Genomic DNA, 17,570 nt, shown 5'->3' on the forward strand with positions numbered 1-17,570 from the left:
GTGAACCGAACATGTACCCCTCCCGGTCACCATACTGCCGCGAGGAGACGCGGTTCTGATGCCTGTACTGAACTCTGATGGCAACATCACGATCATGACGAGAAAATTAGGTAGGCCTATGCGTGAGCATTCCATCCTTTTTAGGGTCTCGGCTTCCTGTTTTTGGTTCGTTTACGTCTTTGATCCGTGTTGCGTTCATATTTCATCCGAACCGCACCAAAGTTGGTTTGGAAGCAGACCAAGGACGTTTTTACACTGGGCACGTTTGCTGTGGTTGTTTGCAACAAACTTCCTGCCTTGAGTTTGGTCCTAACAGACAGCTTTCACATTACCAATTATTCATGCGAACTGTGCATGGGCCTAACTAAACTGTCAGTGTGAAAATGCCCAGAAACCCATATTTTCAGCAGTCTTTGTCCGCTTGTTTGGTGCGCACCAGTGTTTGGATGGCAGCGTTCGCACTTATTCAAAGGAATCACACTAAAGGCAAGCTCACAGTACAGAACTATGAGACTACATGAGTTGCCGTGGTGCTCACACTAACACAAATTTTCTTGTCAACTTCTTGTCTTAGCAGCTCATACTACACAACGCTGATAACATGCACAAACTACAAGATCTTTAGCAAAGATGCAACCCTAGACCAAAAAAAAAAATTCTCATATGAATTCATGTAAGACTTTAGAGAGCCGCTCATGCTTGCTTCTCAAGTCATAGGCCTATGTGCAGAAAAAGATGAGACAATTAGGCAGAGCTGGCTATACCTGTCAACACTCCCATTTTCCCCGGGACTCTCCCCGTATTTCACACCCATCTCCCGCCCCCCTCCTGTTTTGTTATTTCTCCCGTGAAACTCCCGTAATTTGTATGGTCCAAACCTCGTTATATGAATAATCACATCAATATTATTCCAAGGTTGTCCAGTTGCCAGATCTTGTATGAAACGCACCCTACTCACACAATCAACACATACAAATTTCAACCCATTTGTGAGCTCAACCTGGCAACCTACAACCCAGTTGCGCTGTTGATATCTGTGCAGGTAGTAGACGCGGGAAGTTGAATCACTGGTAGAAATGGGAAAAGAAGACTCAGTGGTAAATATTTAACGCAATTAATGCTGCATCCGTTTTCTCTGTCATCCTTTGACTGGCGTTACATTATATGATGCGCTTTTATTCATACAAATTTTAAACCATTCAAGCCAAGACAAATTGATCGAGTTCTGTTTTGGCTTGAAGTTGAACAAATACTAACACACGCAATTATGCTTAAATGTCCGTTTTGTCGAGTATCCTCATAAGAGCAGACTGAGCAGTCTTAAATTCTTCTTATTATTCTTTTTCTATAGTGGTTGGCAACCAGCTTTTTGGTGCATTACCGCCATCATCTGGACTGGAGTGTGGATCAAGAGGTCAACCTACACTTACTTAAATTCTTTTTAATAACCCAGTTATCTTCAAAAAAGAAAACAAAAAATGAAAACAAATTTCACCAGATCCTCTTTGCAGTATATCATGTAAATTTAATGTCATCTGGTTCTCACCAAGTTGTGAAATCAATCTTTGCTCAATTGTCTCTTGACTATTGCAATATTCACATATTCCATCAAAATGCTTTTTCATTATAAATAAAGTTCTATTTAATCCTGTATGTCCTAGCCTCATTCTGGACAGCAGTCTTAAAGGGCCCCTATTATGGATTTTTGAAAATGACCTTTCATGTAGTGTGTAACATAGCTGTAAGTGAATGAAAACATCCTGCAAAGTTTTAAATCTGAAAGTGCACCGTATATAAAGTTATTGTCTTTCAAAAGGAAGAGTCGACTCTGAGTCAATGAAATGAATTGTTTTTCAAACGAGTCATTAGCCGTTTCGTTGTGACATCAAGACGAAACATTAGAATATTGCCCGCCCACTTATTGCGTGTGCAGACACCAGGGAAAACTTGAACCTCAAACCAGCAGTTGATTCCTGTGGATGCTGGATAGCATCATGTCGAGAAGACAGCGTTGTGCTCTATAATGTTAAGGTAAAGCCAGTTTTTTTTTTTTTTTTTTTCACTGCCCAAGGACGAGCATGTGAAGAATCGGTGGTTAAAGTTAATCTTTACCACGATATCACAGCAGTATAAACTTAAACTTTTGCTGTGTTCCCTTTATTTCACTGATGACTGCTTCTCAAATCTCAGAGTTCAATGCAGGATTCGCAAACCAAAAGGATTCGAGATGGTGTTCAAAATACTTAGTTCTGAGTTTTATATTGTGTAACTGTTAGGTCTCCTGCTAACTGGCTAACTCACTTTATCACTGTCTTGAAATACTTCTGCTAATCAGTTGTGGGCCACTATTACCTAAAACTGTGTCTATTAATGCAGATTGTCTGTCGTCACTAATTTGAGGAAATATTTGTTTTACCAACGTTTATGTTACATCAGATCATTCACGCTAGAGCTCAGCTTATGTATACATGCACTGTTATTGATACAGTTTCCACGTGTTCACCACAATATATTAGAAAAATACTCTAGTAAATAAATTAGTACAAGTAAAATAATCGGTTTGTTGATGGACATTCACTTGTTAATGCTGATGGTGAGGAATTAAGTTGCAACATCTCATAGTGTACCTCTAGCCTGGGTTTCCCCATGCTGCCTTGAGCGCAGCGCGATTTTATTCACGCTGCTAGGCAGCCTGGATACCATGGACCAGATTTTCGCCTCAGCTAGGGAACCAATCACAGAACGGGGAGGGAGCAGCAAGACGATGACGACATCTATGCGACACACCAAAGCAGTTTGTTTATATCTATGGATCCAACATGACAGACGTAAAAATATGCATATTTTTAGGAAATATGCCTGTATTTCAAGTTGATAAAATAATTTAAAATCCACATCAGTTAATTTGTGCCCACACGCCACGCCCTCCCAGGATCTATAACGTTACCTAGGCTACTTTCATTTTTAAAAATTCTTCATAACCTAAACATACGCGCACGCGATCTGCTTGCAGTCGTCGAGATAGATGCTGAGGAGTTGAAGAAAAGAATAGCTAGTGGAGAATGTAAAGTTGTCGACAATACGTCATCAAAAATCAAGTCCAGTGTGTGGGAGAAATTTGGAGTTATCTGAAGAAAATATTGTGAAAGGCTTTGCTGCAAACATTTTCGTGTTGGATAGCCGCAGATGTGGAACTTCATCCCTGAGGAAGCACGCAGATAACTGTGGTAACAAAGCAGTTCTATCGAATGGTATTTTTCATATTTAACACTGTTAAGTATGTGTGGTGTGCAGGGCGTGTTTGAACCCAAAATGGTCAGATGTAGGCTAGACGAAATTGCGTGGCATATAGTGTTGCCGCGTCTGTTCGACTGGTAAAATGTTACAAGGCTACTCAGTTTTGTGGTAACGTTAGCCATGTTCTTCATGCATCGGCCTTTTGACATCTTCGGCTGAAGTTGTCCTTGTGTTAATTGTCGTGTAATAACTTCTGTATGACCTGGCAATAAACATTTTTTGTAAGTGTGTCTATAATGTTATAGTCTAAACTGATTTTATTTCGGGTGCGGGTCGGGTGTCGGTTCTATTTTAAGCGGGTCGGGTGCAGATTTTAATTAGTGCTGCTGTCGGAAAATGGGTCGGGTGCGGTTTTAAGCACTGCGGGTACGGGTGGGTGCGGATTTACAAAATCGGACCCATGCAGGACTCTGGTGTACACATAAATCTCTGACCCATCGTCGTCTTCTTCGTTGAATATCTGTCGCTCTACAACGTCATCTGGTATAATTTAAACGATTGGCTATGAGCTACGTACAGGCGCATTTGATAGACATTTGAAGCGCCCAATAAACGGCTCTGGGCATTCGTAAACCACGCCTCAAATACGAGAAAATGCACATGTGGTTCCCAGACCACGTCTCAAAGAGAAAGAGGTCTGACGTTAGCCAGGCTAGTGTACCTCAGTAGTGTATCACTGAGTAGCATCCTGCTCGAGTCGTCCTTGCGATGGAGGTTCGGGTTGAATAACTAGTTATTCCAATGTTTCATCATCGGACTCGCGCTCGCATTGATATGGTAAAATCGACGTCAGTGTTCGTTACTGTGTTTAGTTTACAGTGTAGGAAGCCTCAGGACAAGCAGAGCTGACGTTGTTATGGCAATGGGCGTTTTTGTTTTCGACTCGCTGTACATGGCAAGCCAATCACAACAGACTGAGCTGTCTGGCCAATCAGAGCAGATTATATCGCCTGATTTATCGCTTCATTTGATGAGTCGTTTGAGAGTCGTTTGAGAGTCATTGAAAATGTGATGATGGGTAAATGTATATTATGAGTAAATTAAACAGTTTTTTTTTTTTTTTACCTTTGATGCATGCAAACATGCAAACATGTTGTAGGAGACTCCACAACAACAGGAAACTTTAAAATAGCATAATAGGGGCCCTTTAAAACCAGCCGCTGCTGACACTGATCTCACATGCATCTCATTCTCTCACAACTCTTTGTCTTAAGACTTCTTAAGAGTCTTCTACAACATGTTATGCATGCATAAAGGAATTTGTATGGCCTTGTAAACTTGAGGCACTAAAATGTCTGATTTGTATGTCATCCATGTAGCCCACATAATATTAATAAACTCTCCTTTATGTAGTAGTGATAGACCTATAATGAACTTAAGAATGTGTTGTAGTGATTAATAGTGTCTTGGTGCCCTGGATATTGATATTTTGTTATTAGGGGTACAAGCAACAAAGGTGAATTGTACCCCTAATGAATTTATGATGCTAACTGCAAATTCTAAACTATCAGCCATTTAAACTGAATTATGAAGGCTGTGATATTAATGTTGTCGATTAGAGGGAGCCACAGGATAGGGAATCTTTTAAGCCTAATGTTTTTATATCAGTTTCCATCCCTAGTTTGAATGGAAATAAATGGAATAGTTAGAAGAACCTTTTTTCAATGATCTTAGTATTACGCCTGGACTACAGGGTTTAATAAGCTCAGCTAAGCATTCTGGCGCCATTCCGTGAAGTGCTTTAAAAACATACATCATAATCTTATACTGTATCCTAAATTGTACTGGTAGCCATCCTAAAAAGTAAAAAAAGGAGTCACGTAATCCGTTTTCCCAGCATTCATTAACAACCTTGCAACAGCATAGGTTTGGCAGAATCAACATCCAGGCTTTTCCTCGTTACAGGCCTTCGTCGACGAGATGAAGAGGGTGTTTGACTGAGCGCTTTACAGCCCAGGTGCTGGTGGATTTACATCAAGGCAACCACTCGGTTACAGACCATGCCATCGATTTGCACTGGATTTACCCACTGATCAGGATGGACTTATCAAGCTGGCTATTCGAGATGATGCCTGTCTATAACGGCGTGATCAGCGTGTGCATCAGTATTTTGTTCCAGATGCTAAGTGTTCCAGTATTACGGTCAGTCTAGATCCGGAACCCATGCAGGTGGTTCCGAGGTTACTGACGGGTGGTGTGACTTTTGAAAAATCCTCTTTAGCCACTCTCCTCCTGGTCAGACTGCAATGGGCCACCACTCCCCATACAAGTCAAGCATTGTTGGACACTAGAGACATTGGTAATTTCATATATGTCACTCTCGCTCAGCAGCTTAAGATTCCTGTGGTTACACTTTCTCATTCCATATCTGTCAACTCTCTCATTGGTCAAGCTCTGCCATCCATCACTAGTTCTACAGGTCAGATGAAGCTCATCACATCTGGTAATCATACTGAATACGGTTCCTGTTAATCAATTCTCCTCTCATTCCAGTAGTCCTAGGTCACCCCTGGCTTTCCCTCCATAACCCTCACATCAATTGGCAACAGATCACTGTTTGTTGAGTACCTGGACCTGAATGAAGTGTTCAGTAAGTCTCGGGCTGCTTCTCTTTCTCCACATCGTCCATATGACTGTGCTATAGATTTATTACCAGGTATGTCTCCGCCTAAAGGCAGGTTATATTCGCTTTCTGTTTCAGAATGGGAGGCCATGAAGAAATATATTTCTGATTCTCTTGCAGCCAAACTCATCCGCCCTTCTTCTTCCCCTGCAGGTGCAGGATTCTTCTTTGTGGAAAAGGATCCCTGCACCTTTGTATTGACTATCGGGGTTTGAACAGCATCACGGCAAAGAATACATATCCTTTAATGACTTCAGCCTTCGAGCTGTTGCATGGGGCTTCCGTTTTCAAGAAGTTGGATCTCCGCAACATGTATCATTTGGTCCGCATCAGGGAGGGGAATGAGTGGAACACCGCTTTTAATACCTGTATTTGACACCAGTATCTGGTCATGTTGTTCGGGCTGTCCAACTCCCCCGCGGTCTTCCAAGCAATCATTGGGAGAGATTCCAATTCTTTATTCAATCTGGCGTTGGAGGAGTTGCGTCAGTGGTTGGAAGGCTCGGGGGTGCCTTAGAGTACATTAGATCTGCTAAACGCTTAAACTCTAGGCAGGCTTAGTGGAAGTTTCTATTTTGTGGTCGTTTTGATTTTTGCATTTTGTATCGTCCGGGCTCTAAATACATCAAGCCTGATGCTTTGTCTCGCATTTTTGATCATTACGAACGTCCGTCCTCTCCCGATTCTATTGTGTCAGAGAAACTGATCGTTTCTGTGGTCACCTGCGAGATTGAGTCGAAGGTTCACAATGCCTTACAAAGGGTAAAGCCTCTGTCTGGTTTCCCACCGGGCTGTTTGTTTGTGCCTGAGAGTTTGCAGTCTGATGTCATCTGGTGGGGTCATTGTTCCATCCAGGGGTGAATCGTACAATTTTTCTGGTTAAGCAGTGGTTCTAGTGGCAATCTATGGCTCGTGACATTCATAGTTTTGTTTTGGCCTGCTGAGTTTGTGCTAGTTGTAAGACTTCCAATCAGCCCCCGGTGGGACTCCTTCAGCCGTTGCCTGTCCCTTTGAGACCTTGGTCCCATATTGCACTAGATTTCGTCACAGCTGTGAGTTCATCCTGTCAGGTTTTGTGTGTGTGTCCGTTACCTGCGTTGCTGGACAAATCATGATTGCTGATGAGCTATCGGCGTCAGCTGTGTTTCGTCAGCTCCTCTATTTATAGTTGCTGTGTTTACTCTGTCTTTGTTGGATCATTGTGGTGCTCACGTCCTGTTTTTCTTGTGCAGTTCTTTTCTCCTGTTTCCTGTGTTCCAGTTCCTGCCTGTTCTTGGAATACTTCCCTCGCCAGTTGTGAATTTATTCACTGGACTTTTTGCCTGGGTTCTATTCCATCTCATCCATTGCAATCTCAGGTGCTGCTGAGGATTTGACATCTGCACCCATGACATCCTGACTCTCTTGTGTTGTTTTTGCTGTCTTAAATAAACTGTTTAACTGTTTAGTTATTCCCCCTGACAATAGATTTAGTGTAGATAATTAAATGCTTGCTTGCTTTGGTGTTGCCACCGCTCACAGTCCTCATGCCACCCCCTTGCCACTCAATAAATTATTTTCTAGATCCGCCCCTGTACAAAAACTTTTCTTAATCACTTGCTGAATTTGAAAATGCACACTAGCATACTATTACTATTTCTGCCATAGAAATAGTTCTGAATTACTGTTTTTGTAAAAAAAAATTGTAACTGTTTTTCAATTTTATAAATTTATTGCTTAAAAAATGTGTTGCTGTTTTACATAGGCTACACAACCATTAAAAAGTTTGGGTTCAGTAAGATTGTTACCAACTAATAATAATAAGAATAAATGTTTCATGAGCACCAAATGAGCATACTACGATGATTTCTGGAGGATCACTGACACTGATGACTGGAGTAATGAATGATCAAAAATCAGCTTTGCAATCACTGGAATAAGTTACATTTTAAAATGTTTTAAAATGTTTTAAAATAGAAAACAGTAAAAAATTCATATTACTGTTTTGCTGTTTTTTTTATTTTAATTAATATCTTGTCAAGTCACCTTTATTTATATAGTGTTTTATATAATACAGATTGTTTCAAATCAGCTTTACAGCGAAAATGACAGGAAAATGATTCAATGATGCAAACAGAATTCCTTTCGGCTGTACAGCAGCTTTAAAAGAAAATAGTGTCATTGTTCAGCTGAAGTTCAGTGTTGATTCAGTTCCACTATAAAGATCATCAATTATTAAATAAGTTAATTTCATCGTTTAAGCAGTTCTGCAGAAAACAGTGTCATCGTCCAGCTCATTTCTCATCCAATAGTGTAAGTGCAGTCAAATCAATAATACTTTTGACTATTGAGTCAAGTATCTGTTTGAACGGATGTATATTGTATATAATCTTATGAAGACATGTGTATATTAGTTATAATGAGGATTTGATTGTTTGCAGTATGAGGGTAGAGATGACACACACTTACGTCTTCAGCCAGGCAGGATGCGCTATGGAACACTGGGGTCGGACTCTGGAGCTGGAACTGCCTCAGTCGCACATGAATCTACAAGACAGGTCAGTACAGATTGATAATCATTCACAGAAACACTATTAAGATATTAGACATTTTCTCCAGCATTACACACTTTCATAAGATAGCTGAGGCTCCTCTCACTGAAGACCTCCCTGAGGAAGACCAGGTCCTCCTTATGATTAGCTTCTGGATGCAGCTGGGAGGTGAGGAGGGCTAGCATCTCATGTAGACCTGCAGCATGCAAGAGTTTGAATAATGAATAATATAATAGTTGTTGCGTTGACCGATACATCAGGATAACTGACACCTATTAGTGTTTGTACTGTAACATCACACAAAAACAAATATTTTTAGTCACCAATACCATTGAAAAAATACTCTAGCTATGTTTAAAATATTAGTCACCAATACCATTAAAAAAAATACTCTAGCCATGTTTCAGAATATGTTTTATAATATTAAAGTATTCAGTTGCTTCCACGTAAAATAAAACGTGAATTACATGATTGTAAAAAAAAAAATCTTTCACTATTAATTTTTTGTGTATAAATATTTTTTGTGTGTTTTTTTAATATGATGATCAAGTGAGTTTATTGAATGAGAGCATCACAGTTGCTGTATGAAGTACCTGTGGTAGGTGAGAGAACAGGCATGGCTGCTCATGAGACTGACAGAGAGACACAGGAAAAGGGGTTCTCCTCTTCTCTTAGATCATTCAAAATGCAGGCTCATCTGAAAAGCCTGTTATCCACAAAACCTTAAGAGAGAGAAAAAAATTGGCAAGTTAACATTTTAATTTTTCCTTTCATGGATTTCATGGTAAATAGCTGTTATATGGCACATCAATAAGTATGTGGCACATCAAATCAATGAGGCAAATCCAAAATAATAACAATTAGAGGGTAATAATATTTTATGCTCACTAGATCATTACATTTTGGCTTTAAATGCCGTTGCTGTTTGCATGGTTAGGTTTGCAATGTTATGAAGTATAACAAACCACCATTAGGTGAAATTTTGCTTTTAAAAAAAGATGAGACAAAATAGAAAGGTTACACAAACAAGGAGAAAAAAAGAGAGGAAAGGGGGAGAATGAAAGATGTGACAATAGTCATTAGGCATGGCATTAAATTCAATTACACTTAGTCATCTCAGTTTAATCCGGATAGGATTTTGCTGTGATGAGTCAATTGAAGAAAAGCATCTCTCTTCAGAGGGGATATAGATTCTGGTGGTCTACACAGATCCCTATAAATGAGTGAAGTAAGTAGAAATATGATCACTTCTCTTGAAAACGAGTCCTCGGGGAAATAATCCCCATGGCAACAACAATCAATACTTTATCACTGCTTTTCATCCAGAGATACATCACAGGAAACAGTGTACGCTGCACTACTTTAAAGTCTTGTTAACAGAGTCTGAAACTGATGCTTTTCGTTTTTTTCTGCAAGCATGGTTAAATAATTTAGCCCATTTACAAATCAAATAAAACAGCCCTAAACATTTCTGTGAATGTAGTGCTCGAAAACAGGATTTCTTGAGAATGCAATGCAGATTCCATATGAGAACATTTCTCATACAATATCCTTTTATGTTCCCATGATCACATTGGAGAACCCTTTTTAAGTTAAAATGTGTGACAGGTATTAGGTATTATGGAATGGCAATGTCACGGGGCTAGTTATATAAACACACAATTAAGATCCAAGACAGGCTATAATAGTATCCACAGGCAAATCCAAACATAGGCACGCAAACAGAAGCATAACTGATGACACCGGACACCAAACTGAAACAGAACATACGTGACTCTGGACCACAAAACCAGTCACATAGGTCAATTTTTTGAAATTGAGATTTATACATAATCTGGAAGCTGAATAAATAAACTTTCCATTGATAGGACAATATTTGGCCGAGATACAACTATTTGTAAATCTGGAATTTGAGGGTGCAAAAAAAAAAAAAAACATTGAGAAAATCGCCTTTAAAGTTGTCCATTTATGTTCGCGATTGTGCTGCATTCACTCACAAAAATATATGTTTTATATATTTGCGGAAGAAAATTTACAAAATATCTTCATGGAACATGATCTTTACTTAAAGGGGACCTATTATGCAAAATTCACTTTTGTATGGTGTTTGGACATAAATGTGTGTTGGCAGTGTGTGTACACAACCACCCTACAGTGATAAAAATCCACTCACTCCTTTTTTTTTAACACACTTTTTAACACACACACACTTTTTTTTTAATCCCCATAAATCATAAGCAGTCTCTCCAAACGACCTGTTTTCAGAATGTGGCTTTAGTGACATCACTAAAGCCACAGGCCCCGCCCACGAGTGTTGACTGACACTGCCGTTATAACTTAGACCCGCCCTGATCGAGTTCACTGCGAGTTGTACACATCAGCCATTGCTGCAGCAATGCACTCACGAGAAGCGTCGAAGCATCACCCAAGCGCTGAAGGTGTTGTAGCTGGATGTATTCATTCACATAGATCTCTCTATTTACTCTTGAAATCTGCCAGCCACTGAAGACGAGGTGGATTCATTTTGTTTTCAAAGAAAATGCTCCCTCAACTCTACAGAAATTTATGTAAGTTACTTATGCACTTCTTATACTGTTTACTCAGCTCTAACAGTGATTTTCTGAAGAAAAACTGATGCTTCATCTTTTGTGTGACATACAGTAAACTTTATTAAACTCATCAGTATATTTTGTGTCATCATTCAGACAATTCAGATCGTCAGACGGAGTCCTACAGCAGGCTTGCATTAATAGTGTATACAAGCAATGCCAAATAGGTTATAATCGTAATTAAACTAAACTATACCTGTTCCAACTCCATACAGCATATATTCTCTGACTCTGTAGGCATTTTTATGGTCGAAATGAACACCATTACTGTGATTGTCTGTTTTATTATTATCATCTTCCCTGTTCTGGCTCTGATCGCGGCTGCTTAGGCTCCGCCCCCTGTGTCGTGAACCAGCAGCTCATTAGCATTAAAGGAGAAGCACTAAAACAGTGCGTTTTTCACAGACCCCAAAAAATGATGATTTAAACGTGCTGTAAATAAAATTGAGCTAAAACTTCACATACACACTCTGGGGACATCAGAGACTTATTTTACATCTTGTCAAAAGGGGCATAATAGGTCCCCTTTAATATCCTAATGATTTTTGGCATAAAAGAAAAATCGATAATTTTGACCCATACAATGTATTGTTGGCTATTGCCACAAATATATTTTGTGATCTAGGGTCACATATATATACAGATGATAATGATGGTGATTGATGAGTGCACAGCTGAACATAATTAGTGTCCGTGACAACAAATGAGGGACGAAGGCAGACTATGACAAAACATAACGAGTCCAAACAAATGTGATTGTGAGAACGCCCCCTCCTGGGTAGGCGTGACCTCGCGCCATGGAGAAGAGGCGGCGAAGAGGATGAGAGGATGGTTAAGGGGCCTGGTGAAGGGATGGTGAAGAGGGCTGGCGAAGGGATGTCACAGACAGGCAGGAGGAGGCTGTGGAGGTGGACGGACGACCGTGAGGAGGACAAACCACCAAGTCCAGGGTGGTGATGATGGAGTGAGCCAGGGGATGACCTTGAGCAGGGTATGATGGTTGTTCATCTAGGCCACAGCCAGGGGAGTGCCCCACAGTGGCGTTGATGGAGGGAGAAGCCATGGAGGAACACTGATCAGGGTCGCCATGGGGGATGACCGAAGGCAATGGCGGCGAAGATGGAGCCCACCGCGCAGTCGATGAGCCGAGGTGGTGGAGAGATGGCGAAGATCTTGGTGGCCACGACGGAGCTGCAGCGACGATCTCTCGAGATAGAGGAGGGGATCCAGAGGTCTGAGGGCTAGTTGGAGCGACCGAGGATGGAGGCGGAACCTAAGGAAGGGTGGAGCAAGCCACAGCCGAAGGGGTGGCGGACCAGAGAGCAGCGGAAACAGAGCGATGTCTGACCCAGGTGGAGCCAACATGCCGAGGGAAAGGGGAAGGCCGAATGGCCGATGATCTACGCTGAGGTCGAGGGCGGAAGGAGCGCAGGAGCCAGGGTGACGGGTCGAGACATAGCGTTGCGCACCAAGGCTAGAGGTGGAGCCTCGGGCTCCTCATGCCCAGGAAGAGATGGCTCCCTACAGATCCGAGGTGGTGCCACGCTACTGAGAGGAGGCAGAGGTGGTACCAAGGGACTTAAGGGAGACGGTGATAACTGGGTGGCACAGATGGCTGAAGACTGGGGAAGAGACTGAAAACCAATGCAAAAATAAATAAATAATAATAATAATAATTAATAGAGCGTTCAAAATAGTCTGGAGAGGTTGTGGAAGAGGGGGGCTGGGAGGGGCTAGCAGGTCTGAAGATGAAGATTCTGATTCTGATTCAGGCGGGATCAAAGGGGACGGGGAATCCTCCTCTCCAAATGCAAAACAAGTGTCCTTTAAAGTCAACAGAAACTCACTCTCAATAGCGGACGGGATGGGCAGGGCTCACTCCTCACCAACACTCCCTCTGCGATGGGCCCTGCTCGTACGTCATATTGGTCACCTTCGCGCTATCTGCCGTGGGCTCAGGCCTTCAATCCTTATCGTCTGGGTGGTTTTGGATGGGAAGTAGGGCTGGCAGCATCCTCGATGATGAACGCTGATCCGCAGGATGCAAGCACCCACTCCACATATGTTGCGAAGCTTCCTCAAAATACCTCCCCGGACAACCATGCACGCGTGGCAGTGTTGAGACCGACACGCAGGTACATGCACAGGCAATCTTCCAGGAATGTGGTTTGATGGGTGAGATCCAAAAACTCTTTTTCTCAAGGGAGCGTTCTCCCTGCTCAAGGCACAAAAGTTTCACTGCTGGAAAGTCCATGGTGCAAGAAGGGGTGACAATGGAAAAAAACACTGAACACAAAAAAAGAAAAGAAAACTTTCAAACACGTCACTATTTACTTTGTTTGGTCCGGTGTTCTGTCACGAGGCTGGTTGTTTAAGCACACAACAAAGAAGATGAAGATCCAAGACAGGCTTTAATAGTATCCACAGGTAAATCCAAACATAGACAGGCACGCAAACACAACCATAACACTGACGACACCAGCGGACACTGAACTGAAACAGTACTGAACATATACAGGTGATAATGATGGTGATTGATGAGTGCACAGCTGAACATAGTGTCTGTGACAACAAATGAAGGACGAAGGCAGACGATGACGAAACATAACGAGTCCAAACTAATGTAATTGTGACAGGCATATTGTTGCCTGTATATTGTACAACTTAAAACCATATATTTAAACATATATTAAAACATTATATATATATATATATATATATATATATATATATGTATGTATGAAGAGTTCAGATGCAAAAGCCTCTTAAGTGCCATCTGAAATTTTCTTCTAGAATGATCATTTTTATGAAGCTTGTATATTTAAGTTCAGTAATTTCACTTAAATGGCAATGAAAATTACCTATTTATTGCCATTTAAGTGAAATAACTGAACTTAAACGAGCTTGATAAAAATGATCATTCTAGAAGAAAATTTCAGATGGCACTTAGAGGTTTTTGCATCTGAACTCTTCATATATAAGTTAAATAATGTCAATATACCAATAGTACTTAAAATAACAAAATCTGCTTTGTACCTTAAAATATACTGATAATCACCATTATAATACAGGTGGTACAATAGAAAACGTGATACTAAAATAATGCAATCAACATTAACTAAATAACAGGAAATGTAACACAAAAGACCATAATGTGCATTACTGATAGTAAAAATCAGATTTTTTAAAATTTATTTAAATAAATAAGTAATAAATCAATAACGCTATTAAATAAATGCATTTATTTAAATAAATAAAATATAAATTCCTGGAATGTAGACCTACTGGTTTTCACCATTAATTATATGATAATTCATAGATTTTACTTGCAAATACCATTAACAGTATTTTACAGTAAAATGACAAATAATACACTGTTAAACCATTTACCGTTTTTCACTATATCAGGGTTTCTGCAGGTCTTAATTCGTCCTTACACAAATTAAGCCCTTAAAAAGTTCTTAAATCAGAGCAGGAAGTTCTTAAATTCATAAAGTGATTGCATTAAATGAGGCCTATGGTTTCAGAAATCACAACCTTGTTGTGCTGATGAAAGATTAGATCTGAGAGACATTCTGAATTTTGAATATTTCACACAAGGAGCTGAAACCCTACAGTGGATGAAATATTGAGGGGTGTCATGATTTAAAATTTTGGTACAGCTTGTTCCAGACCAGCTGAAACCTTACTACAGACTTTTTTTTTTTTTTAAAGCCCTCTAATCCGTGCTGATTCTCTCAAAAGACTTTCTCTTTCCCATTCGCTCTGATTATGACGTGCGTGATGGAAAGATTACGCTGCTCTGTGTGTCTCTCCATCTTCCTCACATGCTGCAGCTGCATTATGGGGATTCTCACCAGACATATGGTCAGATCAGGGTCATCTCGCTAGTACTTTGCAGCCCAGCTTACCATTTGAAAATACCATCGGTGAAAGTGTCATATGCAAAACGCCACCCCAACACCACCAAACACAAAACCTAATTGTTACGAATGCCAAATTGCAAATTATTCTCCCCAGTGAAACCACCTTTTGTTTTGCAGTCTGAAGACCTTGGGCCTGTTCTGTCTGACCTTTTATCATCCTCTCTTTCTCCAGAAGAACAGGGGGTCTTTTGCCCAGTTCTCGCCCTTACAGAATGATTCATGAAAGTCTGAAAATGTGCCCTGCTGGGGGACAAGGTCAATCAGCCACTCTTCTGCACCATCTGTCCCTTTCACTATCACGTACTGCTAAAGGCCACCATTAGTGTTGGCAGCTCTGGCTCTCTCTTGGTGTGTGTGTGCATTGTGCACATAAACGCTTGTATGGACACAAGCATGGGCAGCAAAGACATCAAATTAAATCTCTTTGGAGAAGATTATCACAATTGACATCAGCAGGAGTCACTGAACCCTATGGAGCCAAATTCATTCAAATTCAGCAAATTATCAGAAAACAGCCAGTCCATCAAATTAAAACATGTCACAATACTGTATATGCACCTGCAAATGTGTTACAAGCAGATTCAGTAGTTGACAGGTTGCACATGATCATGCACACTCACAACTTTAACTTCTAACTGCATTAGAAGTTAGATTGGTCTTATAGAGAGCAAATTATATTTTCTATCCACTACACCTCATATAAAAATTTTTTTGCATTTTATATTGTCACTAAGATATTATTTAGTATGTTTATTTAAACATTGTTCTGGTTAATACCCACAATATTGGTAAAACCTGATCCACACACACACACACACACACACACACACAGTCATGACAACAAATCACAGGTGCAAGGGAACACCTTCAAGATGGCTCAAGACAGTATAAAAGCAGAAGCTCAGGAGGAACAAATAGAAAACACACAAAATACATTTACATCACTATTTTTTCAATTCAGTAATGCTTTCTGAATGCATTTACAGTGACAACCTAAAGAGAATCTGAGAAAAATTAAGGGACACCCCGCATCCCTCTACCTCATTCCAGCAGACGTGCATCCCAGAGTCTCTCCAAAACTGTCTGTCATGGAATGTGGCCAGTGAAAAATGCATCACTGGATGCTGAGATCCTTTTAAGTGCAGGATCCTTCCACCCTGCTGTTCACTCTGTCTGCAGAGCGGATTATACAGCCAGCATGCAAAAGGGAGAACGCCTCTGTATCTCTTACCTTTTACTGCCCGTGCGTGTGTGAGAGCGTTTCCGCTTTCATGGAAAGACTCTCGGCATCTATGTCTCGGTTCTTCGTTACCTCCCCCCTTCCTCTCTCTCTCTCTCTCTCATACAATCTTCAGCCCTCCCTCTTCAATCTCTTTCTCTATCACCATCCCCCCACTGGTCCTCTTCCTCTCTCTCCTCTAATGATGCTCGCTGTGATATGGCAGGAGCTGATCAGCAGCGCCTGATTCTGGACAATGTCGTGTACTTACAGTTCAAAAACCTGGTGTTCCTAACCAGAGGTGTAAAGAGAACCTGAAAATCATACTTGAGGAAAAGTACAGATACCTTAAATGAGAAAATGACAATTACAGTATGACTTGAGTAAAAGTCTTAGAGAATCTGATTTTAACAGTACTTAAGTATTTTACTTGTAAAAAAACAAGTGAAAAACAAGAAACTGTTGAATTTCTGAGAGCAATCAAGTTTATTTTCTAAAATCGAAATAAAGTGTAACACCTCTAAATTGGAATAAATGAAGGTAGACGCAACGACCTCTTAAACGTCTCAGTTGAGTTCAAGTGCTCAAAAAGTGCATAAGTGAACCATTATCATTCAATATAACGGAGAGATAAAATAAAGTTAAGTAAAATTAAATAGTCAAAGCCTATTTGCACTGGACGTGCAAGTTTCGGCCTCATCACCAGCTGCATGTCCTCATCTCATATATGAAACTCATGTGATTCAGCAACTACCTGCTAATGCACTCACATTCAAAGTAGTAAGTTGTTGACAAATTTGGGTGGGTGAGGGCAAAACACAATATATACAGTGGGGAGAACAAGTATTTGATACACTGCCGATTTTGCAGGTTTTCCTACTTGCAAAGCATGTAGAGGTCTGTAATTTTTATCATAGGTACACTTCAACTGTGAGAGACGGAATCTAAAACAAAAATCCAGAAAATCACATTGTATGATTTTTAAATAATTAATTTGCATTTTATTGCATGACATAAGTATTTGATCACCTACCAACCAGTAAGAATTCCGGCTCTCACAGACCTGTTAGTTTTTCTTTAAGAAGCCCTCCTGTTCTCCACTCATTACCTGTATTAACTGCACCTGTTTGAACTCGTTACCTGTATAAAAGACACCTGTCCACACACTCAATCAAACAGACTCCAACCTCTCCACAATGGCCAAGACCAGAGAACTGTGTAAGGACATCAGGGATAAAATTGTAGACCTGCACAAGGCTGGGATGGGCTATAGGACAATAGGCAAGCAGCTTGGTGAGAAGGCAACAACTGTTGGCGCAATTATTAGAAAATGGAAGAAGTTCAAGATGATGGTCAATCTCCCTC

At 40.5% G+C, this 17,570-nt stretch overlaps 1 protein-coding gene across 7 annotated transcripts in view; it reads right to left on the reverse strand.

Annotated features, from left to right (window-relative positions):
• Nucleotides 1-16,376, reverse strand: part of mpp3b (MAGUK p55 scaffold protein 3b) — a 56,369-nt gene extending 39,993 nt beyond the window's left edge. For 3 of the 7 annotated variants that reach the window (XM_084134309.1, XM_084134308.1, XM_084134306.1), the window contains exons 1-4: nt 16,218-16,354; nt 9,045-9,173; nt 8,529-8,647; nt 8,369-8,446 (exon numbers count right to left, since the gene is read on the reverse strand). In XM_084134309.1, the coding sequence (XP_083990435.1) occupies nt 8,369-8,446; nt 8,529-8,647; nt 9,045-9,069 (222 nt within the window). In that variant the 5' untranslated portion in view covers nt 9,070-9,173; nt 16,218-16,354. Of the gene's footprint in view, nt 1-8,368; nt 8,447-8,528; nt 8,648-9,044; nt 9,174-16,026 lie in introns of all 7 variants that reach the window. The other 4 variants (XM_084134311.1, XM_084134312.1, XM_084134310.1 and 1 more) reach the window with 4 other exon arrangements.
• Between the last annotated feature and the right edge of the window lie 1,194 nt (nt 16,377-17,570).

Source organism: Abramis brama (assembly GCF_963993115.1).
Source record: "Abramis brama genome assembly, chromosome: 14".
Classification (NCBI taxonomy): domain Eukaryota; kingdom Metazoa; phylum Chordata; class Actinopteri; order Cypriniformes; family Leuciscidae; genus Abramis; species Abramis brama.